Consider the following 27,450-nt stretch of genomic DNA (forward strand, 5'->3'; position numbering starts at 1 on the left):
AACTAAATAAGTATGATAGCTTATATATTGAAGGAATAACTTATAAACATCAAAACGGAGTGCCAAACACCCTCTTATCCTCAATAACAACATTTAGTTTTATAAAATAATTTAAATTAATCACCATCTCTTGTCTAATTAAAAAATAATTATTCAAACTATTTTTTATAATCAAATATCTTTATCTATTCACCTTTTACCTCACTTTGTATAATTTGTATTTTATGATCTAAACATGATTACAAACTTTTTCATACTCTCGAATGAAATAATTTATTTCTATCTTAGATTGAAATGAAAATTAAATTATGCTGTGGATTTAATCACTTAATCTTATTAAAATTACAAGGCTTTATTAATTTATTTAATACTCTTTGGAACATTCTTAATCTTTTATATTTTGTCTTTTCCAACAGTGACTACCAAGATTTATATGAACTTAAAGACTATTTATGTTATAATTGTTACTCTAAATTCACATCTGATTAAAATTGAGATTCTTAATTTAAAAGTGATATGATTTCAAATTTAACTGTGATTAATATATTGTCAAATTTAATTTTGATTAAAATTTATCTCATTTAAAAGAATATTTTCATAAATCATGTTCTGAAGATGATATAATTTTTTATATACATCTATAGATGATTTTAAATTTATAAATATGTGTCAAATGCTCTGAAATTAAGTGCAATAATATCTCTTTTATAGTATTAATATTTAATTAGTGATATTTTATTCTTTATATCTGTTATTTTATTTTTCACGTAAAATTCTATCTTCATTTATGTGATTGATTGTTTAATTGTGGTTTGTATTCAATTCAATTTTGTAAACTTTGTATGCCTAAATAAATTCACCTAAAGAAGAATAAGTTATCTACAAATAGTTATCTTTTTTTATTTTGTTTAACTACTATTTTTTTATTCATAATATAAAATTATAAAATTGAGTTTTCTGTTTTAATATTCCAATAAAAATAAGATAAAATTAAAAGATATTCTTTATAACTAAACAGGACCTTAACTTTTTTAAATAATTTATACATAAAATTTTCACATTTTTATCTAATACAAGTGTTTAATAAATTTATATAGTTCACAAATAAAAACTAATAACTTTAAATTTTAAATCCAAAAAATAATAATTCTATTAATAAAGATATATTCGTCTTAATCAATGGACGGAGTGAGATAAAAGGTGCTATTTTTTATTTATTTATTTATTTTGTCGAAGATGCAAACAAAACAATCAGCCGTGTTTGAGGTGTAAACAGAAATAGCTGATTTTTGTGGGCCTATCTATAAATTTCATTTCGCCAAACCCCTCTTTGCTTTGCTTTCCTGCCAACGATTCTTTTTCTTCTCTGGCTTGCAACTCACAGCGCGCAAAACCCTAGTCCATCCCTCGATCTGCTTCCCTTCTCCGTCGATGCGAATTGCACGAATGAACGTTTCTAAGAAAATCCTAACCTTGACAGGTATATCCGTTCTCAATTCTTATAATTCTTTTCGAATTCATCTGTCACATTGCCTTGGTTGTTATTGTTTTAATTTTATTTTATTTTCTTTCCCCTGGTCTTGTGGGTTAATCTTTCTTCTGCGGTGCATGTATTGTTTTCTTGGAGGATTGAGTAGTTCCCTTACAGCCCTGAATGGTTTAGGATCGAGGTTTTAGCGTAAAGACTAGAGAATCGGAACAAATCAAAGATTAAGCTCACAGGTAGATGGGATTATGAGCAGCGCCAAATATAAATGCAACCAATCGATAGTGTTTAGGCACATAATTTATGTGCAATAAAAGCACTTTATCCAGAGCCCTAAACCGGGGGATAGACAAACCATATATATATATATATAGATAGATAGATAGATAGATAGATAGATAGATAGATAGATAGGTAGATATATGGGGCAGGATGAGCGACTTGGCTATGCCTTTACCCATTCAATGAAATTGTTCAAATTAGTGCGGGAGCGGCCACCTTCTTTGACGTTTTTTGCAGCCACTTGCTTCAGATCCATTGCCCTTGCTTTGAAACCCTTGTCGAGGAGCAGTTGCTCCACCTTTTCCTTAATTTCTGCCTGCTTGATGATCCCACTTTCATCTTGATTTAAGTTAAGTCCCACCTTCCAAACATCAGTAATGTAGCTCTGGTTTAGAAATTGGTCAACAAAGTAAGGCCAGCATAGAAAAGGGATCCCATTGCTTATGCCTTCGATGGTAGAATTCCAACCGCAGTGGCTCAAGAAGCAAGCAACAGAAGGATGGCCTAGGACCTTCTGCTGAGGTGCCCAACACACCATTCGCCCACGAGTGGCTATTCTGTCTTTGAACCCTTTAGGGTAAGCATTATCTGTCTCTTCAGTTATATTTGGCCGCACGACCCATAGGAATGGCCTATTAGTTTGTTCAAGTCCTCGGGCCAATTCTTGGAACTGGGTCTGGTCCAAAACTGTGGAGCTCCCAAATGCAATATATATGACAGAGTTTGCTTCCTGTTGATCAAGCCATTCCAAACAAGTTGAGTCTTCTTGCCAGAAGTAGCCTCCTGAATTTCCAAGCCGGTTGTTTGCCAAAAGTGGACCTAGAGGCAAGATACTTGGAAATAACTCAAATACTGCAGGCTCCAGTTCATAAATTGAATTGCAAACCAGCCAGTCTAGCCCTTCTGCAGCCTTGTTATTTCTCAAGGCAAGTTCATAAATTTTTTTCTGTGCGGTCAAGCCCTCAAAGCATGCCCATGGAAAGTGGGCTGTGCTAATTGCAGGCATGGTTGGCGACAGCTGAACCATCTGATTCTTCCTAGGTGTTCCTGCAAAAAGTAGACAAATACTAAGTATATGTCAGGAACTTGCTACTTGTACGAGGGATATTTGGCTTGATAGTTATAGTAGTTGTAGTAGTAAGCTACTAAAGGTTGTACATTTGAAATGGCAGCCTCATTACAACAACAACAACAACATATCAAGCTTTTATCCCACTATGTGGGGTCAGCTACATGAATTCTAGACTTCCATGTATTTTTGTCTTTTGTCATATTTTCATTTAGATCCATACACTTCATATCAAACTTTAATGTCTCTCCCAAAGTTTTCTTGGGTCTGCCTCTACCATTTTTTTTGATTAATTGTTCCATTTCATCAACTCTCCTCACAGGAGCGTCTATTGGTCTCCTTCTCACATGACCAAACCATCTTAGTCTAGTCTCTCTCATCTTTTTCTCGATTGGCACTACTCCTACCTTATTACGAATAATTTTATTTTTAATCTTATCCTTCCTTGTATGGCTGCACATCCATCTTAACATCCTCATTTTCGTTACACTCGTCTTTTACTCATGCTGGTATTTGACTGCCCAACATTCTGAGCCATATAGCAAGACTGGTCTTATAGCTGTCCTATAGAATTTTCCTTTCAGTTTTAATCGGATTTTACCATCACATAACACTCCCGATGCATTTCTCCATTTTAGCCAACCTGCCTTAATTCTATGTGCGACATCCTCGTGAATTTCTCTGTCTTTTTGAATCACTAATCCCAAATATCGAAAATGGTCTTTTCTTTGTAAGATTTGGTCTTCCAATTTTATTATAACATCATCTACTCTTGCATTCTTACTAAATTTACATTCCATATATTCTGTTTTCTTTCTACTTAATTTAAATCCCTTAGATTCTAAATTGCTTCTCCACAACTCAAGCTTAGTGTTCACTCATTCTTTTGTTTCATCCACCAACACTATGTCGTCTGCAAATAGCATACACCATGGCACCTCTGTCTAAATATCTTTAGTGAGTTCATCAATTACTAGAGCAAATAAGTATGGAATTAGTGCAGAATCTTGATGCAGTCCTATTGTAGTTGTAAACAGTTCAATATCCCTTCCGCATGTTCTGACCCTTGTTTCTACGCCGTGATACATGTCCTTAAGGGCTTGTATATAGGCTATTCTGACTCATTTCTTCTCTAAAACCCTCCATAATACTTCTCTAGGGATCCTATCATAGGCCTTTTCTAGATCTATAAACACCATATGTAGGTCTTTCTGATGATCCCGATACCTTTTCATTAGACGCCTCAGTAGGTATATAGTTTCCATTGTTGACCTACCAGGCATGAAGCCAAACTGATTTTCCTAGACCTTTGTTTCTTTTCTGAGCCTCTGCTCTATTACTCTCTCCCAGAGTTTCATGGTATGGCTCATTAGCTTAATTCCTCTGTAATTTTCACAGTTTTGAACATCTCCTTTATTCTTGTATATAGGAACCAAAGTACTATTTCTCCACTCATCTGGCATCTTTTTTGATTTAAGGATCGCGTTAAATAATTGCGTTAGTCAGGAGATGCCCTCTTCTCCCATGCATTTTCATGCTTCTATTGGTATATTATCTGGTCCCACCGCCTTATGATTTTTCATCTTTTTTAATACTTGCCTTATTTCATTTGAACTTATGCGTCTATAAAATGTATAGCTCACGTTCCCTTCGGAGTTACTAAGATGTCCCAACCTAACTCTTGTGTCACCACCATCATTGAATAATTTTGTGAAATACACCTTCCATCTCTTCTTAGTCGCTCCCTTATTCACTAATACATTTTGATTTTCATCTTTTATGCATTTCACTTGATTTAAATCCCGTGTTTTTCTTTCTCTTGCTTTAGCTAATTTATATATATTCTTTTCTCCATCTTTTGTATTAAATCCTTTATATAGATTCTCATATGCTTTTGACCTTGCTTCACTAATAGCTCTTTTTGCTGCCTTTTTTGCTTCTTTATAATTTTTTTGATTTTCTTCATTGTTGCATTGATATACAACCTTATAGCAAGTTTTCTTATTTTTAATTTTCAATTGTACCTCTTCATTCCACCACTAAGACTCCTTAAGGTTAGGGGCTCTACCATTTGTCTCTCTAAGGACTACCTTTGCTGTGCTTCTCAGGGCGTTAGCCATTTCTTTCCACATTTGGTTTGTCTGTCCTTCTCCATTCTATTCCCTTCTACCCCTTAGTTTTTCTTTAAAGATTAGTTGTTTCTCCCATTTTAAATCCCACCACTTGATTCTTGGATTTTGTTTTATGTAATTTTTTCTCTTCCAATTTCTTATTTGGACATCACGAGATCCTTCTCGTTTCTTACTGAGATCTCTACCAATCGAGACAGATTAACTTTTCAAGCATTGCCAGATCTTTGTGGATCTGACAATTTGGTATTAGAGCTGCATTTTGGGACTTGTGAATGAAGGAGACGTCAATGGCTGAAGGCACGCGCATGAAAGGATTGGAGGCTCAAGTGCAGCAATGTAGATCTTCAATGGCAGACTTGCAAGCAAGGGTAGACCAATTGGAGTTGGGATCTGATAGAAACCATGAGGCGATCATCACCATGGATAGGAAGTTGGATGTGGTGGTAACACAGATCCGAGAGAATCTACAAGGATTTATGGTGATGTTCGCAAGGCAGCATTAGGTAAGCATTCCACCTGATTTTCCCCCTCGAGAGAGGACATATCCAATTATGCTCGGGCAAGGCAAGATGGATCCAATTATACTAGGAAGAGGGAGGAACCAAAGGACCACTGAGACTTCAATTAGAGGAGAAGATCAGGGTGAACCAGGGGAGGTTGGGTGGGAACGGCGGTAGGAGGCGCCAGTAAACCACAATCCGCATGGTTTACCCATGCCGAGATTGGAAATTCCCTTGTTTGATGGGACAAACCCTCGCTGGTAGGTTTGGAGATGTGACAGGGTGTTTGAGTGGTAGAGAGATAAAAGGTAGCAATAGCAGCAACGTACCTTAACGATGCAGGGGATACCTGGTACCAAGGTCCAAGAATTTTACAGGTGGGAAGATTTCGTAGAAGAATTTTACGAAAGGTTCAGAGATCGGGGGCTATCGGATGTGGTTGAAGAATTTAACAAAATCAAACAGGTTGGAACGGTAATGGAGTACCAGCTTAGGTTTGAGGAGTTGAAGGCTTTAATGCTCAACCATGACCCTTTCTTAACCGAGGCTCATTTTGTTTCAAGCTTTATAAGCAGTTTGAATGAGGAATTGAGACCCCTGGTAAAGGTGCTAAGACCATGTACCCTCAAGCACGTTGCTGACAGTGCTAGGTTGCACGAGGTGGCGGTGGAAGCACTGATGAAGAACTAGAGGGAGATGAATTAGAGTGTTGCCCTAGTGAATTCACTGTAGAGGAAGAGTTTTACCAAGGAATGGGGACAAGGATCTTAGGGCATGAAGAATTTGGCACTACCAGCCCCCAACTCCCAATGAGGAGGGGAGGCCATGGAACAGAGAAGACAGGCGGACCTCTGTTTTAGATGTGAAGATAAGTATTGTGTGGGCTATCAATGCAGGAAACAACTCCTGTTATTAGAAGGGGAAAGAGATCCGGTGGAAGAGAGGGAAACATCAAACATGCAAGAAGAAGAATAAGACAATGGTGAGATCTCCCTACACGCCTTGAAGGGACTCACCGACAACAAGATAATTAAGGTAGAAGGGCAAGTGGATGAGAGTAAGTTGATGATCTTGATTGATAGTGAGAGTACCCACAGTTTCTTGGATGAGGGTACTACTCGGAGATTGAAATGCCCCCTGATTCCCATTCAGCTGTTGACAGTGACGGTGGCCAATTGGAATAAGGTGATGAGCAAGTCTGCATGTGTAGGGTTCATTGGGATATGCAGGGAGAGGGATTCGAGGTCGATATGAGGCTACTAAAATTAGGGGGATGTGATGTAGTATTGGGGGTTGATTAGATGAAGAATGTTAGCTCGATTTGCTTTGAATTTAATAAAATATAGGTGACCTTCGAGAATGAGGGAAGGAAAATGACACTGAGAGGCAGCAAGGAGATGGGGGTGTGCAAAATGATTACGGCAAGGGGTTGCAGAGGCTATTCAAACACAAGATGAACTAAGTGGCTCAATTGTTCTTTGTTCAAGCCATGGAGAAAGAGAAGAGGAGTTGAGAACGGAAGGAGAGTTCGTGTTAACCATCAAAAGTTCACCACAATCCAACACTAAGGTACACCATTTTGATCTACTTAATATACTCCTAGTTGAATTTGAGAATTTATTTGTAGAGCCTCAATCTCTACCCCCAACCCAAGCCATTGACCACACCATTAACTTTAAACCCCACAGAGAACCTGTCAACATTTGTGCCTACTGCTACCCTCCTAACCAGAAAACATAGATCGAAAAATTGGTTAAAGAGATCCTCCACAAGTCCCTCATAAGACCCAGTCACAGTCCTTTTGCATCGCCAATGCTGCTTGTAGAAAAAAATGATGGTTCCTGGCAGTTTTATATTGATTATCGCCAGTTTAACGAAATAACCATCAAGAATAAATTTTCCATCCCACTCATTGATGACCTACTAGATGAGCTTAAACATGCCACTATTTTTTCTAAGTTGGACTTGAGATCCAGATATCACTAAATTCGGATGAATCTTATGGACATTTCTAAAACCGCATTTAGAACACACTAGGGGCACTATGAGTTCCTTGTCATGCCCTTTGGCTTAACCAGTGTCCCAGTCACCTTTCAATCTCTAATGAACTAGATTTTTGAGCCATACCTCAGAGACTTCGTTCTTGTATTCTTTGACAACATTCTTATATATAGCCCAACCTTTGAACTCCACCTAAAACATTTGAGGACTACATTTGAAATTCTTAAGATCAACAAGCTGTATATTAAGAGATTAAAGTGTGCCTTTGCACAAACCCAAGTGAAGTATTTGGGATATATCTATCGGGCCAAGGAGTGAGTACAGATCCAAAAAAAGTAGTTGCCACCAACTAGCCAAGACTAACGATTGTTAAGGCCCTGAGGGGTTTTATAGGATTGATTGGTTATTATAGAAGATTTGTGAAGGGGCATGGAGGCATAAGTAGGCCATTTACAGACTTATTGAAGAAAGACAACTTTGAGTGGGATCATAAGGCAGAGGTTGCCTTTGAGTAGGGGTGCAAATGAGTCGAGCTATTTGGGCTCGACTTAATAAAAGCTCGTTCATTAAAGTAAACGAGACAAATTTGAGCCTAATTTTGAAGCTCAATTTGTAAACAAGTTGAGCTTAAACTCAATAAAGTTCGGCTCGTTAGCTCACGAGTTGGCTTAAATAGAGGATCATGAGCTAGCTCGATTATAGGTTCGTGAGTTGTCTCAAATAGAGGCTCCCGAGCTAGCTTACTTATAGGCTCGTGAGCAGCTTGTTAGTTGATATTAGTAAAAATTATTAATTTTTATGTTTTTATATATAGGATAACATCACTGAAATTCTTCTGCCACATGAAACAAAACAAGGTATGTGATTCTTAGAAGCTTTTGATGTGTTGGTATTTTGTAGGTTGATATATGTGATTTGATATATAATTATAATTACTAATTAATATTACAATTTCAAATTGCAGGTTGATATTTGGAACAACTAATTTGAAGTTGAATTGAAAATATATTTGTTGTGCTGTAATTTTGAAAATAACTAAACAAGTAATTTGATTATCTTTTTGTACAATAAATAATATTATTCTTATTATAATTTGTAAAATTATTATTACTTAATTATCATACCGATGTTATATTTGTTGATTATCAGGTTGGGTTTATTTAGGCATATTTGTTGATTATTAGATTGATATTTGTTTTTATTGTACATCAGTTTATTAGGTTTTTTTAAATAAAACTTTGATAAATTCGAGCCCAAGCTCAGGTTGGGGCTCGCTTGAGCCTGAGCTGAGCTTGAGCTTGGGTTATGGTAATCGAGCTCTAGCTCGAGCCAAGCTTCTAGGCTCGATTTGAACTTGAGCTTGAGCCTGTGATAGCTGAGCCGAGCTAAGTGAAGCTCGGCTCTGCTCATTTGCACCCCTACCTTTGAGTCACTGAAGAGAGCTATGAGTGAGGCCCCAGTGCTCGGCCTACCTGATTTTAGCAAGACATTTGTAGTGGAGACAAATGCTAGTGGAATGGGCATAGGGGCAGTGCTCATGCAAGAAGGCAAACCCTTAGCCTTTATAAGCTAGGCCTTAGCTCCAAAACATGTGGACCTTAGTGTGTATGAAAAGGAGTTGTTAGCTATTATTTTTGCAGTAGAAAATTAGAGGCATTATCTGGAGGGGAACAAGTTTATCATAAAAACTGGTCATGAGAGTTTGAAATTTCTACTATAACAGAAACTTCACACCCACTTGCAAAGGAAGGGGATGATTAAACTAATGGGTCTGGACTACAAAATACAATACAAGAAAGGGAAGGAGAATATTGCGGTAGACACTTTGTCTAGATGCCCTATAGATGGAACAACTGCTGCTATCTCAGCTTTAGTTCCAGAGTGGTGTCAAGAGGTGGCTAAGAGTTATGAGGGGGATGAGCAGGCTAAGACTCTTTTGGAGCAATTGATAATTGCTCCTGCAAGTAAAGTGGGGTATACTCTGGCAAATGGGGGTGATAAGATTCAAAGGTAGGCTGGTGATAGGAAACAACATAGAACTAAAGAGGAGGATACTGCAGGTCTTACATAAATCCCCTCTTGGTGGCCATTCCGAAGTCCAAAATACTTAGCACATGGTGAAGCAATTATTTAGCTAGCCTGAGTTTAAAGAGGAGGTGATGAAGTTTGTACTTGCATGTAATATGTGTAAGAGATGCAAATACGAGACCGTGGCCTATCCAGGGCCTTTACAACCACTGAATATTTTGGGGCAGGCATGGGAGAATGTTTCCATGGACTTCATTAAAGGGCTTCTAAGGTTGGAAGGGAAGGATTTCATCTTTGTGGTGGTGGACAGGTTCTCCAAATTTTCTTATTTTATGGCCCTTACTCACCCTTACATAGCACATGAAGTTGCTCAAATTTTCTTAGATTAGGTGGTGAAAGTGCATAGGGTGCTGAAGACTATAGTGTCAGATTGAGACAAGGTTTTCACTAGCCTTCTATGGCAGTTACTAATGAAACCATTGGGAGTTAAGCTAAATCTCTCTTTTACCTATCATCCTCAAACTGATGGATAGACGGAGAGAGTCAATCAATGCCTCGAAACCTACCTCAGGTGTTTGTGTTTCACATGCCCAAAAAGCTAGCACAAGTGAATTTCAGTAGCACAGCAGTGGTATAACTCCACCTACCACAATGCCATTAAAATGCCACCCTTTGAGGCCTTCTTTGGCTACCAGCCCCCATTATTGCCTGTCCTACTTGACCCTACCAGTGTGGTTGCAGTGGATGAACACCTGCGACAGAGGTAGCAAGTCCTTCAGCAACTGAAGAAGGACTTAGCCATGACCCATAATCGGATGAAACAAATGGCGGACAAAGGAATGAATGAGAGAACATTCAATGTAGGGGAGGTAGTCTACCTTAAGCTAAAGGGACCCCATCTCAAATCCTTAGCTCTCAGCCTTATCTCCAAGTTGAGTCCCAAATACTTTGGTCCATTTCCTATTATGGCCAAAGTAGGAAATGTAGCCTACAAACTATAGCTACTAGAGGAAACTCAAATTCACCAAGTGTTTCATGTATCGCTGCTAAAGAAGTCAGTGGGAACCAATCGGTTAGTGCCCAATTACCCCAGAGCCAACTGCCATTGTAGATCGCAGAGTCATCTGTCAACATGGAGCCTCAATCATGCAAGTGCTGGTGTAGTGGTCCAGCATGCCGACTGACGACTACACTTGGGAGTACCTCCCAGACTTACTTAAGCAGTTTCCAAGAGCTGCTAGTCTCCTAACTATTTCTTGAGGACAAAAAATATCTCAAGGGTATGATATTTGTCATATACCTGAAGGTATACTATAATAAATAAAAAGTAATGGAAAGAAGACGTTATAAACCATTGTATAGGGGTAGTAGTGAGTTGTGTTACTTAGGCAGTTATTTTGGGCAGGAGATGTAGCGTGTGAGGGAAGTTATAAATTGTGGCTGACCTTACTATTGGAGCTATCGAGAATTTGAATGAAAATTTGAATTCCCTCTCAATTCCCTTCCCAATCTCTCTCGTATTCTTTATCTCTCTCTATTCTTCTAATTCTCTTTCCCTCGACTTCACAAGATCCTTCTTGTTTTTTATTGTGATCTCTAGCAATCGGGAGAGATCAACTTTTCAAGCATTGCCAGATCCTTGTGGATCTGACATTCAAGACATCAATTCAACCTGATCCAAGAAGTTTTGCAGGCACTTGGAGATTCCTAACCATTTCATTACTTCAAGATAATAGTATTTTCATGTTTGAAGTAAACTTTTCCCTAGTACTTGGGACTTTGCAAGGCTATGCTGTTTCTGCATCACCCTGTAGTTACCTTGAAGGATACCCAATGACAACTCTTTCTACTGTTATTATCTTTTAAAGTAGTTGTATCCTTGTCGTGATCGTTTTTCATTAATGAATTACCTGTAGTCATAAAGATAAAAGCTTACATTATTTTAACTTTTAACACCCTATTGGAGACTTGTAGTTAACGGCGAACTAGGATACTCTACTAATGTTTCCCCACCCCGGTCACATGGCAAAACTGATTCTGGATGTAGTGTTCGCATCGACATAGGCCTTATAACAAAGTGCTAACATTTGTTTCTGTTGTAGTGCCTTGTGCTGTAGCAGAGGAGTCAAGAGTTAGTACAAGGTTCTTACCGTTATCGTCAATTATCCCATCGTCAAGCAGCTTTGGTATGCTGATACTCAGCCCCAAGAGAGTAGCTGCTGCTGGCCAAAAGGCAGCCCGCCTGATATGCATCTTTTCTGCAACTTCCAGGGCCCATCCGACAACCTGGTCGGCTATAATACAAGTAATCTTGTCTCCGGATTCGTTAATTTTTTCTATGAGCTCTACCAGCTTCCCTGGCATGAATTGGGAGATTGTTTCCATCAGCTTCAACACGTCATTTCTATCATCCCCTGCCTCCAACCCATCTGGGATTGAAATCAGATGTATGTGATCCCCTATATCGTCTTTCCTCGACAATGCATTCGCGACTCTTTCCTGATTAAATTCAGTGTTCACAAATGTGATTTTGACGCCATGTCTGGCCAAGCATTGCATGAGCTCCAGCAAGGGAATCACATGGCCTTGAGCTGGATAAGGTATAGCCAAAACGTGAGGACTCTGCATCTTTGTCCTTTCGCTTGGACTGAACGCAGGTTCTCACTCAAATCTTTATAGTGAAAAGATGCACGATTCGGTCTACGCTCAAAGATATGCCTTCACTGTTTTAATGTGGCTCAGCGCCTGCCAATCAACTCTCCTTTGTACTCCTGGGTCGTGTTTCTCTTGTGCTTTTTAGTGGGTCTGCGGCAGTTGTTGGTTTGTATATATCATGGATGTGCTTTAGTCTTCCGACTGGGTAAAGCAATGAATTGGAGCCCTGCAATCCGAAGACTTGCTATGGGATGGGATGGGAGAAGAATCAAGAAGCTTTTACTTTTAGGTCCCCGGAAAAGGGGAAAAGGTTATTGCCTTATGTGTTAGAAAAAGCAAGTTAATTAGAAAATAATCACCACTTCTTGTCTAATTAAAAAATAATCATTCAAACTATTTTTTATAATCAAATATCTTTATGTATTCACCTTTTACCTCACTTTGTATAATTTGTATTTCATGATCTAAACATGATTACAAACTTTTTCATACTCTCGAATGTAATAATTTATTTCTATCTTAGATTGAAATGAAAATTAAATGATGCTCTGGATTTAATCTCTTAATCTTATTAAAATTACAAGGCTTTATTAATTTATTTAATACTCTTTGGAACATTCTTAATCTTTTCTATTTTTTCCTTTCCAACAGTGACTACCAAGATTTATATGAACTTAAGATTAGTTATGTTATAATTGTTACTCTAAGTTCAGATTTAATTGAAATTAAGATTCCTAATTTAACAGTGATATGGTTTCAAATTTAACTGTGATTAATATATTGTCAAATTTAATTTTGATTAAGATTTATTTCATTTAAAAGAATATTTTCATAAATCATGTTTAGATCATGATAGAATTTTTTGTGTATATTTATAAATAATTTTAGATTTATAAATGTGTCTAATATTCTAAAATTAAGTGCAACAATATCACTTTTATAGTATTAATATTTAATTAGAGATATTTTATTCTTTATGTTGGTTATTATTTTTTATTTTTTACGTAAAATTCTATGTTTGTTTGTGTTATTGATGGTTTAATTATGGTTTGTATTCAATCTAATTTTGTAAACTTTGTATGCCTAAATAAATTCACCTGAAGAATAATAAGTTATCTACAAATAGTTATCTTTTTTTTATTTTGTTTGACTACTATTTTTTTATTCATAATATAAATTATAAAATTGAGTTTTCTGTTTTAATATTCCAATAAAAATAAGATAAAATTAAAAGATATTCTTTATAACTAAACAGGACCTTAACCTTTTTAAAGAATTTATACATAAAATTTTCACATTTTTATCTAATACGAGTGTTTAATAAATTTATATAGTTCACGAACAAAAACTAATAACTTTAAATTTTAAATCCTAAAATTAATAATCAATGGCTGGAGTGAGATAAAAGGTGCTTTTTTATTATTTATTTATTTATTTTGTGGAAGATGCAAACAAAACAATCACGAAAATTCTATTCAGAATTCATGTTTTTATTTTTTACAAGCCAAAACTCATAAAATTTCACATTAATTTTAAAATTTTTATTTTACCCCTCCCACAACCTGCTTTCTTTTCCAATTGTCAGCTTCTGTCTTGCCTCTTTCTTTCTCTTCCGCACACAAACATATACACATAAATACATACATATATATATATATACACACACATATGCCACTGTCATGGTCGACCGGCCAACCCCCCCAACACACGCGCGCACACGCACTCTCTCTCTCTTTATATATATATATAAATAAATTCAACACACACTTTTATATATATATATATATATACACACTTACACATAAAAGCCTGGCTGTGGCCATAGAAATCTCTGCATCTCGCGGTGCGGGGATTTCTCAAACCTCTGCATCGCGAGGTGCAGGGATCTTTTAAATTTTTTATTTTTTATTAATGTATTTATTTTTTATTTTTTTAAATTTAGGCCTTTTAAGTTTTTTTACTCTTTTTTTAAAATATCATTGAATTCATATTATTCTCAATATAAAAAATAACAAATATAATTAAATTACCAAAGAATATAAATAAATAAATTTTAAATTTTTATATTTTAAGTAATTATAATTTAACTAATTTCAAATTTAAATCATCTTGTTGAATTTTTAATACTTAAAAAAATTTAAAATTAATTAATTTTTCTTATTGAATTACTTTAAGATAGACATGATTTAAGTATTAAATCATCCTAATTAGGTGTTGAATTTTTTATACTTAAAAAAATTAAAATTAATTAATTTATCTTATTGAATTAGGTAAAGATATATATATTTAAAAAAAATTATTTTAAATGATGGTAGGATTTTTAAATGTGTATTTTTAAATAATTTAATAAGATAAATTAACTAATTTTAAATTTTTTTAAGTATTAAAAATTCAATACGATAATTTAAAATTTAAAAATAGTTAAATTATAATTACTTAAAATGTAGATATTTAAAATTTATTTATTTGTATTATTTTTTAATTTTATATTATTATAATAAAAAAATTAATTAAAAAAATAAAAATAAAAACTAATTAAAAAGGGAAACCTGATTTCCCTGACCGCCAGTAGTCGGGGAAAGCTGGGTTTCTCGATTGCTGGCAGTCGGGGAATCCATCGTTCCCCAACTCGAGTTAGTTGGGGAATACTGGGTTTTCAATTGTTGTCATGGCCGCGATCATAGTTTTTGTGTGTGTCTATATATGTCTTCGCATATATATATATATATATATATATAAAGAGAGAAAGAGAGAGTGTATGTGTGTGTGTGTGTTTGGAGGGGTCGGCCGTCATGGCTGACCCAACAGCTGGGTTGGCCATGGCGACCGCATGTGTGTATATATATATATATGTGTGTATGTGTTTGTGTGTGTATGTTTGTGTGTGGGAGAGAGAGAGGGGTGAGGCAGAGGCTGACAATTGGAGAAGAAAGTGCGTTGTGGGAGGGGTAAAATAGAAATTTTAAAATTAGTGTGGAATTTTATAAAGTTTGGGTTGTGAAGAGTAAAAAACGGCTTCTGAATAGAATTTCCCAACACTCAGCCGTGTTTGAGGTGTAAACAGAAATAGCTGATTTTTGTGGGCCTATCTGTAAATATCATTTCGCCAAGACCCTCTTTGCTTTGCTTTGCTTTCCCGCCAACGATTCTTTTTCTTCTCTGGCTTGCAACTCACAGCGCGCAAAACCCTAGTCCATCCATCGATCTGCTTCCCTTCTCCGTCGATGCGAATTGCACGAATGAACGTTTCTAAGAAAATCCTAACCTTGACAGGTATATCCGTTCTCAATTCTTATAATTCTTTTCGAATTCATCTGTCACATTGCCTTGGTTGTTATTGTTTTTATTTTATTTTCTTTCCCCTGGTCTTGTGGGTTAATCTTTCTTCTGCGGTGCATGTATTGTTTTCTTGGAGGATTGAGTAGTTCCCTTACAGCCCTGAATGGTTTAGGATCGAGGTTTTAGCGTAAAGACTAGAGAATCGGAACAAATCAAAGATTAAGCTCACAGGTAGATGGGATTATGAGCAGCACCAAATATAAATGCAACCAATCGATAGTGTTTAAGCACATAATTTATGTGCAATAAAAGCACTTTATCCAGAGCCCTAAACCGGGGGATAGACAAACCATATATATATATATATATAGATAGATAGATAGATAGATAGATAGATAGATAGGTAGATATATGGGGCAGGATGAGCGACTTGGCTATGCCTTTACCCATTCAATGAAATTGTTCAAATTAGTGCGGGAGCGGCCACCTTCTTTGACGTTTTTTGCAGCCACTTGCTTCAGATCCATTGCCCTTGCTTTGAAACCCTTGTCGAGGAGCAGTTGCTCCACCTTTTCCTTAATTTCTGCCTGTTTGATGATCCCACTTTCATCTTGATTTAAGTTAAGTCCCACCTTCCAAACATCAGTAATGTAGCTCTGGTTTAGAAATTGGTCAACAAAGTAAGGCCAGCATAGAAAAGGGATCCCATTGCTTATGCCTTCGATGGTAGAATTCCAACCGCAGTGGCTCAAGAAGCAAGCAACAGAAGGATGGCCTAGGACCTTCTGCTGAGGTGCCCAACACACCATTCGCCCACGAGTGGCTATTCTGTCTTTGAACCCTTTAGGGTAAGCATTATCTGTCTCTTCAGTTATATTTGGCCGCACGACCCATAGGAATGGCCTATTAGTTTGTTCAAGTCCTCGGGCCAATTCTTGGAACTGGGTCTGGTCCAAAACTGTGGAGCTCCCAAATGCAATATATATGACAGAGTTTGCTTCCTGTTGATCAAACCATTCCAAACAAGTTGAGTCTTCTTGCCAGAAGTAGCCTCCTGAATTTCCAAGCCGGTTGTTTGCCAAAAGTGGACCTAGAGGCAAGATACTTGGAAATAACTCAAATACTGCAGACTCCAGTTCATAAATTGAATTGCAAACCAGCCAGTCTAGCCCTTCTGCAGCCTTGTTATTTCTCCGGAAAAGTTCATAAATTTTTTTCTGTGCGGTCAAGCCCTCAATGCATGCCCATGGAAAGTGGGCTGTGCTAATTGCAGGCATGGTTGGCGACAGCTGAACCATCTGATTCTTCCTAGGTGTTCCTGCAAAAAGGAGACAATGAAGGATAATACTAAGTATATGTCAGGAACTTGCTACTTGTACGAGGGATATTTGGCTTGACAGTTATAGTAGTTGTAGTAGTAAGCTACTAAAGGTTGTACATTTGAAATGGCAGCCTCATTGGCGCCAAATAATTAACTACTGCCTATGTTGGAATAGTATATAAACTAATCCAACTGAATGGAGGCATTATCGAAGTACATTTTCAAAGAACATTATGTCATTCTCTCTTTATTCTCTCTCTTGCCAATTTATGCTCTCTCTCCTTCTCCAATTTTCTCTCCAATTACTTTTTAATTTTTGCCCTAAATTCTCCCAATTAGTAGAGAATTTACCTGTCAGATTTGAGGACCTCATTGTATAATCTAAAAATAAACAATAAAAGTGATAGTACAATGTCATGTACCTGGGGGCATACTGTAATAAATAAAAAGTAGTGGAAAGATAACGCTATAAACCATTGTATAGGGGCAGTATTGAGTTGTGCTACTTAGGTGGTTATTTTGGGTAGGAGATGTAGCATGTGAAAGCTATAAATTGTGGCCGACCTTACTATTGGAACTATTGAGAATTTGAATGAAAATATGAATTCCCTTTCAATTCCCTTCTCAATCTCTCTCGTATTCTCCATCTCTCTATATTCTTTTAATTCTTTTTCCCCCCACTTCACGAGATCCTTCTATTTTCTTACTGAGATCTCTACTAATCGGGAGAGATTAACTTTTCAAGCATTGCCAGATCTTTGTGGATCTAACAATTTGGCATCAGAGCCGCATTTTGGGACTCGCTAATGAAGGAGACGTCAATGGCTGAAGGCACGCGGATGAAAGGATTGGAGACTCAAGTGCAGCAATACAGATCTTTAATGGCAAGACTTGCAAGCAAGGGTAGACCAATTGGAGTTGGGATCTGATAGAAACCATGAGGCAATCATCGCCATGGATAGGAAGTTGGATGTGGTGGTAACACAGATCCGAGAGAAGCTACAAGGATTTATGGTGATGTTCGCAAGGTAGCATTAGGTAAGCATTTCACTTGATTTTCCCCTCTCGAGAGAGGACATATCTGATTCTGCTCGGGCAAGGCAAGATAGATCCAATTATACTAGGTAGAAGGAGGAACCAAAGGACCACTGAGACTTCAATTAAAGGAGAAGATTAGGGTGAACCAGGGGAGGTTGGGTGGGAACGGCAACAGAGGCGCCAGTAAATCACAATTTGCATGGTTTACCCATGTCGAGATTGGAAATTCTCTTGTTTGATGGGACAAACCCTTGCTGGTGGGTTCTGAGACGTGACAAGGTGTGAGTGGTATGGAATGGTAGAGAGGCAAAAGGTAGCAATAGCAGCAACGTACCTTAACAATGCAGGGGACACTTGGTACCAAGGGTGGTCTAAGGTCCAAGAATTTTATAAGTGGGAAGATTTTTAGAAGAATTTTGCGAAAGGTTCAGAGATCAGGGGCTATTGGATGTGGTTGAAGAATTTAACAAAATCAAATAGGTTGGAACGGTAATGGAGTACCAACCTAGGTTTAAGGAGTTGAAGGCTTTAATGCTAAACCACAACCTTTTCTTAACCGAGGCTTATTTTGTTTCAAGCTTTATAAGCAGCTTGAACGAGGAATTGAGATCCCTGGTGAAGGTGTTAAGACTAGGTACCCTCAAGCACATTGCTGACAGTGCTAGGTTGCACGAGGTGGCGGTGGAAGCATTGATGAAGAAGCAAAGGGAGATGAATAAGAGTGTTGCCCTAGTGAGTTCACTGTCGGGCAAGAGTTTTACCAAGGAATGGGGACAGGGATCCCAGGGCATGAAGAATTTGGCACTACCAGCCCCCAACTCACAATGAGGGAAGACCATGGAATAGAGGAGACAGGCGGGCCTCTGTTCAGATGTGAAGATAAGTATTGCGTGGGCTATCAATTCAGGAAACAACTCCTGTTATTAGAAGGGAAGAAGGAGATTCGGTGGAAGAGAGGGAAACATCACACACGCAAGAAGAAGAAGAAGACAATGGTAAGATCTCCCTACATGCCCTGAAGGGACTCACCAACAACAAGATAATTAAGATAGAAGGGCAAGTGGATGAGAGTTGGTTGATGATCTTGATTGATAGTGAGAGTACCCACAGTTTCTTGGATGAGGGTACTACTCGGAGATTGAAATGCCCCCTGATTCCCATTTAGCCATTGAAAGTAACGGTGGCCAATGGGAATAAGGTGATGAGCAAGTTTGCATGTGGGGGGTTCTGTTGGGATATATAGGGAGAGGGATTCGAGGTCGATTTGAGGCTACTAAAATTAGGGGGATGTGATGTAGTATTAGGGGTTGATTAGATGAAGAATGTTAGCCCGATTTGCTTTGAATTTAACAAAATGGAGGTGACCTTCGAGAATGAGGGAAGAAAAATGACACTGAGAGGCAGCAAAGAGATGGGGGTGTGCAAGATGATTATGGGCAAGGGGTTACAGAGGCTATTCAAACACAAGATGAACCAAGTGGCTCAATTGTTCTTTGTTCAAGCCATGGAGAAAGGGAAGAGGAGTTGAGAATGGAAGGAGAGTTTGTGTTAACCATCAAAAGTTCACCACAATCCAACACTAAGGTACACCATTCTGATCTACTTAATATACTCCTAGTTGAATTTGAGAATTTATTTGTAGAGCCTCAATCTTTACCCCCAACCCGAGCCATTGACCACACCATTAACCTTAAACCCCACACAAAACCTGTCAACATTCGTGCCTACTGCTACCCTTCTAACCAGAAAACATAGATCGAAAAATTGGTTAAAGAGATGCTCCATAGTTCTTTTGCATCCCCAGTGCTACTTGTAAAAAAAAAAAAAATGATGGTTCTTGGTGGTTTTATATTGATTACCACCAGTTTAATGAAATAACCATCAAGAATAAATTTCCTATCCCTCTCATTGATGACATGCTAGATGAACTTAAATATGCCACTATTTTTTCTAAGTTGGACCTGAGATCTGGATACCACCAAATTCGAATGAATCCTATGGACATTTCTAAAACCGCATTTAGAACACACTAGGGCCACTATGAGTTCCTTGTCATGCCCTTTGGCTTAACCAATGTCCCAGTACCTTTCAATCTCTAATGAGCCAGATTTTTGAGCCATACCTCAGAGACTTCATTCTTGTATTCTTTGACAACATTCTTACATACAACCCAACATTTGAACTCCATTTAAAACATTTGAGGACTACATTTGAAATTCTTAAGATCAACAAGCTGTATATTAAGAGATTAAAGCGTGCCTTTGCACAAACCCAAGTGAAGTATTTGGGATATATCTATCGAGCCAAGGAGTGAGTACAGATCCAAAAAAAGTAGTTGCCATGACCAATTGGCCAAGACCGACGACTGTTAAGGCCCTGAGGGCTTTTCTAGGATTAATTAGTTATTATAGAAGATTTGTGAAGGGGTATGGAGGCATAAGTGGGCCATTTACAGACTTATTGAAGAAAGACAGCTTTGAGTGGGATCATAAGGCAGAGGCCGCCTTTGAGTAGGGGTGCAAATGAGTTGAGCTATTTGGGCTCGACTTGGTGTTCAGCTCAATAAAAGCTCGTTCGTTAAGATAAACGAGACAAATTTGAGCCTAACTTTGAAACTCAATTTGTAAACAAGTTGAGCTTGAGCTCAATAAAGTTCGGTTCGTTAGCTCGCGAGTTGACTTAAATAGAGGCTCATGAGCTAGCTCGATTATAGGTTTGTGAACCATCTCGAATAGAGTCTCGTGAGCTAACTCGCTTATAGGCTCGTGAGCACCTTGTTAGTTGATATTGATAAAAATTATTAATTTTTATGTTTTTATATATAGGATAACATCACTGAAATTCTTCTGCCACATGAAACAAAACAAGGTATGTGATTCTTAGAAGCTTTTGATGTGTTGGTATTTTGTAGGTTAATATATGTGATTTGATATATAATTATGATTATTGATTAATATTACAATTTCAAATTGCAGGTTGATATTTGGAGCAACTAATTTGAAGTTGAATTGAAAATATCTTTGTTGTGCTGGAATTTTGATTATGTTTGTATTTTGAAAATTACTAAACAAGTAATTTAATTATCTTTTTGTACGATAAATGATATTATGCTTATTACTTAATTATTATGCCGATGTTATATTTGTTGATTATCAGATTGGGTTTATTTAGGCATATTTGTTGATTATTAGATTGATATTTGTTTTTATTGTATATCAATTTATTAGGTTTTTTTTAAATAAAACTTTGATAAATTCGAGCCTAAGCCCAAGCTTAGGTTGGGGCTCGCTTGAGCCTGAGCTCAGCTCGTTAATCAAATTGACAAGTCTAGCCTGAGCTAAGCTCGAGCTCGGGCTATGGTAATTGAGCTCTAGCTCGAGCCAAGCTTCCAGGCTCGACCCGAACTCGAGCTTAAGCCTATGATAAAATTTGTCGAGCTGAGCCGAGTTAAGTGAAGCTCAACTCTGCTCATTTGCACCCCTACCTTCGAGTCACTGAAGAGAGCTACGAGTGAGGACCTAGTGCTCGGCCTACCTGATTTTAGTAAGACATTTGTAGTGGAGACAGATGCTAGTGGAATGGGCATAGGGGTAGTGCTCATGCGAGAAGGCAAACCCTTAGCCTTTATAAGGTAGGCCTTAGCTCCAAAACATGTGGACCTCAGTGTGTATGAAAAGGAGTTGTTAGCTGTTATTTTTGCAATAGAAAAAAGGAGGCATTATTTGGAAGGGAATAAGTTTATCATAAAAATCGACCATGAGAGTTTGAAGTTTCTACTACAATAGAAACTTCACACCCACTTGCAGAGAAAGGGATGATTAAACTAATGGGCCTAAACTATACAATATAATACAAGAAAGGGAAGGAGAACATTGCGGCAGACACTTTGTCTAGATGCCCTGAAGATGGAACAACTGCTGCTATCTCAGCTTTAGTTCCAGAGTGGTGTCAAGAGGTGGCTAAGAGTTACGAGGAGGATGAGCAAGCCAAGATTCTTTTGGAGTAATTGATAATTGCTCCTGCAAGTAAAGTGGGGTATACTCTGGCAAATGGGGTGATAAGATTCAAAGGTAGGCTGGTGATAGGAAACAACATAGAACTAAAAAAGAGGATACTGCAGGCCTTACATAAATCCCTTCTCAGTGGCCATTCCGAAGTCCAAAATACTTATCACACAGTGAAGCAACTGTTTAGCTGACCTAAGTTGAAAGAGGAGGTGATGAAGTTTGTACTTGTATGTGATATATGTAAGAGATGCAAACACGAGATCGTGGCCTATCCAGGGCCTTTACAACCACTGAATATTCTGGGGCAGGCATGGGAGAATGTTCTGAGCCCAAAAGCCCATTATCTTCTAAGCCCTAAGCCCACATATAAAAGGCCCTTGTGCGGCCCTTTCTCTTGGTGTTTTCTCCCTCGGCCAAACCCGAACCCTAGCCTCTCTCTCTCTCTCATTTCCTTGCTTGGCCGATTGCTTCCTTCGTGGTTTCTTTTTGCGGCTGATCTTCGATGGCTCTGTTTCCATGTCGGTCTGATGCTTCTTTCCATGTTGAGAGACATCATGTATCCTTGTTGATCTTGGCTGATTTGTTGGTGTCACATGCCCTATTTAGGGGGTTTCGATCATCCATTCTCGGTAAGCTTTTCTCTTTGCTTTGTGCTTTCTACCCTTTGTCTTTGTGACCGATCTACCTCCTGTGGTAACCTACTGTGTGTGGCTTTGATCGTTTGGGTGAGAGAGGGCTTCGGTTGAGTTCGATCGAGAGGTATTGGGGCATTTTGGGCTTTCAATTTGTGGGCTGGTTTGAGGGCTTCGTTGTGGCTTGTGGTTTTTATTCGTTGGCATTACCAAAGTGGTGAACGGACTTTTCAGATCTGAGCCTTGAACGTGTTTAAACAGGGAGTTTGTACTTCGTGTTCATCTTTTTGTTGTTGTTTTCAGTACTTTGTGTATTGTCGTTATGTTCGATTAAATTTGGTTCGATGTTATTGCACTAACATTTTCTGTTTTGAAGAGTTTTGCCGCAACAAATGGTATCAGAGCCTTGTGTGGCTCCTAGGTAGTGCTTGTTTGAATCAGATCTAAAAACCCCCATCGTTTTCAGATCTGATTTCACGGTGAGTTCGTTCCATATCAGATCTAATCTCGGTTCGATTATTCTTTGCAGGTTATGAGTTGGGTCAAAAAGACCCCAAATTCGGATCTAGCAAGTCGTGGGTCATCTCCCTGAGCAGCATGTGGTTGCTCATTCGCCTGCCCGCCAGCAGCGCGTGAGCTTGCAGGCGGCAACGTGTGGGGGTCGGGGTGCTCTTCTTCTGTTTCGGATCTGATCCTACATCACTCACAGGTCTCAGTCCCGAGATTTGTACTAGTAATCTCTGTGGTTTTAAATTCTGTAATTTTCTTTTCCAGCATCTAGTAGGTCATCGTGTGGGGGTGGCCATTAGGTTTTGGGGGTTATCCTGTGGTGCTAACCATTGCTTGTTGTTAGAATTGTGATTACCTGTGCTAATCTATGTGATTACTGAAATTTATAAGTGCTTAAAAAAAATCTGTTTCTAATCGATCTTTGATTCTTTGTGAATCTCCTGGCTAAGTTTTGTTTAAATTAAAACTTTGTGTTTTTCTTTTAAAATCTCCTTAGGTTGCATATCTATTTTCTTATACTCTTAGTGGGTATCCAGTGTTTGTTTTGATATTCTATGTGTAATTTACTTGTGACTGTTTTAACTGCTTAGTGCTTTAAAAATTGTCTAGTATATCAGTATTATCCCTATTTAAAATCTGCCCTTGATTGAATCTGTTTTGTGCATACACATTGTTTAGGATTCAGTGTGAAAAAAAAAAAACTTAATGTTTTATAGGTTGCACTACTTATTTGTGTGTTGAGCATATTTTTTGAGAACATGGCTACACATTTTGAAATAGGGATGTTCAATGGGGAGGGTGATTTTTCTATTTGGCAACAGAAAATGAAAGGGATTTTAGTTCAATAAAAAGTATCAAAACCATAGATGGCAAATATCCTGAAATCACATCAGTTGAACGAAAATTAGAAATAGATGAACTTGCCTATACTTCTATAATTTTGCATCTATCTGATTCAGTGTTAAGGAACGTAGGAAAACTTGACACAACTAAAGAATTTTGGAAAAAATTGAAAAACTTATATGTTAAGAAATCCACTCCTAATAAGCTTTATTTGCTTGAAAGTTTCTTTAGTTTTAAGATTGACCCCTCTCGGGACCTAGATGACAACTTAGATGTCTTTAACAAGTTGGTTTAAGATATCACGAATTGTGGTGAAAAAATGTGAGGAATATAAGGCTGTAATTCTTTTGAATGCCATTCCTGATGCCTTTAAGGAGGTAAAAAATGCTATTAAGTATGGTAGGGATACACTAACACCTGAAATTGTCATAGATTCTCTTAGGAGTAAGGAATTGGAATTAAGGAGTGAGAGAAAATATGGTGAGGTCCACATGATGAGGGGTAGAACTAAGAATCTAGAGAAAGGTAGCAAGAAAGGGAAGAGTAGGTTAAAATCCAAAAATCAAGGGAAGGGTAAGAAGTGTTATGGTTGTGAGAAAATCGGACATTTCATTAAGGATTGTTATGCCAAGAAAGACAAACAAAAGGAAGAAGCCAATGTAGTGACCCCCTATGACCCTAGTGAGGTTAGTGAGGTATACATGCTTCTAGATTCTAGTGCAAAATTAGTGGGCGAGGATTATGTGTCCGTTGTTCCATTTTAGGGAGGATTGCGTATCTTTATTTCCACCATCTTGAGCAAGGTGGAGTTTCCCACCCTAAGTGGTAGGATAAGTGAGAAATCCTAGCCTAAGTGGTAGGATAAGTGAGATCCTAGCCTAAGTGAAAGGATGAGAGAAGGCCTTAAAAACATGTTTATGCATTTGTTGCATTTCCTATGTGGATAATATGCATTTGTTGCAAGTTCATGCATTTGTTGCATGTTTAAGCATTTGTTGCTTGTCTAAGCATTTGTTGCCTATCTTATGCATTTGTTGCATGTTTATGTTTTTGTTGCATGTTTATTTCCTGTGTGGATGAGTAGGCATTTGTTGTTAATTCATGCATGTGTTGCTTAAATTGTGCTTTTGTTGCCAGTATATGCATTTGTTGCTATGTTATGCATTTTGTTGCATGTTGCTTGTATGTGCTTGTCTCATTAGGAATCAAGGTGGAGATTATTGGTTTTGTGTTTCCTAATGAGGCCCAAGGCTGTGACGATTTTTCGGGTGGGTTTTATCTTCATAGGTTTTGCCTTGGGATTAAAGAACCCAAGTCCGTCACCACTTTTAGGTAGCCCATTTTAAAAGTCGGGCCACAAGCCTTATTCCCACTTTAGAGGAGAAATGGGCCTTAGCCCATTTGTTCAAGTGAGGGGAAGCCTACTGTTCTGAGCCCAAAAGCCCATTATCCCCACATATAAAAGGCCCTTGTGCGGCCCTTTCTCTTGGTGTTTTCTCCCTTGGCCGAACCCTAGCCTCTCTCTATCTCTCTCTCGTTTCTTTGCTTGGCCGATTGCTTCATTTGTGGTTGATCTTCGATGACTCTGTTTCCATGTCGGTCCGATGCTTCTTTCCATGTTGAGAGACAGCATGTATCTTTGTTGATCTTGGCTGATTTGTTGGTGTCGCATGCCCTATTTAGGGGGTTTCGATCATCCATTCTCGGTAAGCTTTTCTCTTTGCTTTGTGCTTTCTACCCTCTGTTTTTGTGACCGATCTACCTCATGTGGTAACCTACTGTGTGTGGCTTTGATCGTTTGGGTGAGAGAGGGTTTCGGTTGAGTTCGGTCGAGAGGTATTGGGGCATTCTGGGCTTTCGGTTTGTGGGCTGGTTTGAGGGCTTCGTTGTGGCTTGTTGTTCCTATTTGTTGGCATTATCAAAGTGGTAAACGGACTCTTTAGATCTGAGCCTTGAACGTGTTTAAACAGGGAGTTTATACTTCGTGTTCATCTTCTTGTTGCTCTTTTTAGTACTTTGTGTATTGTTGTTATGTTCGATTAAATCTGGTTCGATGTTATTGCACTAACCCTTTCTATTTTGAAGAGTTTTTCCGCAACACAACTAATGTTTCCCCACCCCGGTCACATGGCAAAACTGATTCTGGATGTAGTGTTCGCATCGACATAGGTCTTATAACAAAGTGCTAACATTTGTTTCTGTTGTAGTGCCTTGTGCTGTAGCAGAGGAGTCAAGAGTTAGTACAAGGTTCTTACCGTTATCGTCAATTATCCCATCGTCAAGCAGCTTTGGTATGCTGATACTCAGCCCCAGGAGAGTAGCTGCTGCTGGCCAAAAGGCAGCTCGCCTGATATGCATCTTTTCTGCAATTTCCAGGGCCCATCCGACAACCTGGTCGGCTATAATACACGTAATCTTGTCTCCGGATTCGTTAATTTTTTCTATGAGCTCTACCAGCTTCCCTGGCATGAATTGGGAGATTGTTTCCATCAGCTTCAACACGTCATTTCTATCATCCCCTGCCTCCAACCCATCTGGGATTGAAATCAGATGTATGTGATCCCCTATATCGTCTTTCCTCGACAATGCATTCGCGACTCTTTCCTGATTAAATTCAGTGTTCACAAATGTGATTTTGACTCCATGTCTGGCCAAGCATTGCATGAGCTCCAGCAAGGGAATCACATGGCCTTGAGCTGGATAAGGTATAGCCAAAACGTGAGGACTCTGCATCTTTGTCCTTTCGCTTGGACTGAACGCAGGTTCTCACTCAAATCTTTATAGTGAAAAGATGCACGATTCGGTCCACGCTCAAAGATATGCCTTTACTGTTTTTATGTGGCTCAGCGCCTACCAGTCAACTCTCCTTTGTAATTCTGGGTCGTGTTTCTCTTGTGCTTGTTAGTGGGTCTGCGGCAGTTGTTGGTTTGTATATCATGGATGTGCTTTAGTCTTCCAACAGGGTAAAGCAAATGAATTGGAGCCCTGCAATCCGAAAACTTGCTATGGGATGGGAGAAGAATCAAGAAGCTTTTACTTTTAGGTCCCCGGAAAAGGGGAAAAGATTATTGCTTTTTGTGTTAGAAAAAGCAAGTTAATTAGAAAATGGATTCTCTCACAACTAATTATTTGATCTTCCTTAATCCAATAAGTTAAAAGAAAAGTGTTTACCTTTTCAATGTTTTCAGCGTTTATTTTGCTGTATACATTTATATATTTAAAATGATTACTTTTATTTGTTATGGTAAAATTATATTGATAAATTACATTTAACATATTTGAAGTTTGATAAAAAAAAAAAAAAATAGATATTCTTAACATACGATTAATTATAATTTTTTTATTGTTGTTCAAATTATTAATATAATAAAAACATTTTCACTTTTTTTCTTTTCTTTTTTTATCTTTTTTATTGGTATATGCTAGAATTTAGTAATTTGTCAATTTTTTTCTCTTTTAGTAATAGTTAAAATCATTATTGAATTAGAAAAAGAGAGATTGATAGATATTTAAACAAATATAAAATTCATTGTATTTGATAAGAATTTTATCATATTTGGTGAAAGGATAAAAATAAATATGTAATTATATAATAAAATTTATAACAATTGTCAAGAATATATGTTTTATGTAAATATTTATAATAATATAATGTTATAATGTGAGA

General features: G+C 37.7%; 1 protein-coding gene and 1 long non-coding RNA gene across 6 annotated transcripts; one reads left to right on the forward strand and one right to left on the reverse strand.

Annotated features, from left to right (window-relative positions):
* Nucleotides 1–1,314: 1,314 nt before the first annotated feature.
* LOC127803733 (uncharacterized) lies at nt 1,315–26,131 on the forward strand. Of its 2 annotated transcripts, none has more exons than XR_008023570.1 (3): nt 1,315–1,480; nt 22,960–23,139; nt 25,991–26,131. It is a non-coding gene; the product is annotated as an uncharacterized LOC127803733 (long non-coding RNA). The 2 variants fall into 2 exon arrangements; XR_008023569.1 differs by lacking the exon at nt 1,315–1,480 and adding an exon at nt 15,281–15,426.
* Nucleotides 1,730–26,516, reverse strand: LOC127803732 (UDP-glycosyltransferase 83A1-like). Of its 4 annotated transcripts, none has more exons than XM_052340172.1 (3): nt 26,039–26,516; nt 16,523–16,750; nt 1,730–2,587 (listed from the first exon to the last, which is right to left on the reverse strand). In XM_052340172.1, exons 1-3 carry the CDS (start codon nt 26,514–26,516, stop codon nt 1,932–1,934), a joined length of 1,362 nt encoding a protein of 453 aa, XP_052196132.1. In that variant the 3' UTR covers nt 1,730–1,931. The 4 variants fall into 4 exon arrangements, with proteins under 4 accessions (XP_052196132.1, XP_052196131.1, XP_052196133.1 ...); XM_052340171.1 differs by having other exon boundaries at nt 1,730–1,900; nt 15,828–16,750; XM_052340173.1 differs by lacking the exon at nt 16,523–16,750 and having other exon boundaries at nt 1,730–2,815.
* Between the last annotated feature and the right edge of the window lie 934 nt (nt 26,517–27,450).

The sequence above is a fragment of the Diospyros lotus genome, chromosome 6 (assembly GCF_014633365.1).
Source record: "Diospyros lotus cultivar Yz01 chromosome 6, ASM1463336v1, whole genome shotgun sequence".
NCBI classification, from domain to species: domain Eukaryota; kingdom Viridiplantae; phylum Streptophyta; class Magnoliopsida; order Ericales; family Ebenaceae; genus Diospyros; species Diospyros lotus.

What these genes read in the sequence shown, in the direction of transcription:
- LOC127803732 (XM_052340173.1), bottom strand. Translation starts at nt 26,516, where the DNA reads ATGCAGAGTCCTCACGTTTTGGCTATACCTTATCCAGCTCAAGGCCAT. An exon ending in TGGGATAATTGACGATAACG is followed by an intron (nt 2,816 to 26,038) that starts GTAAGAACCTTG and finishes TACTTTTTGCAG; the next exon opens with GAACACCTAGGAAGAATCAG.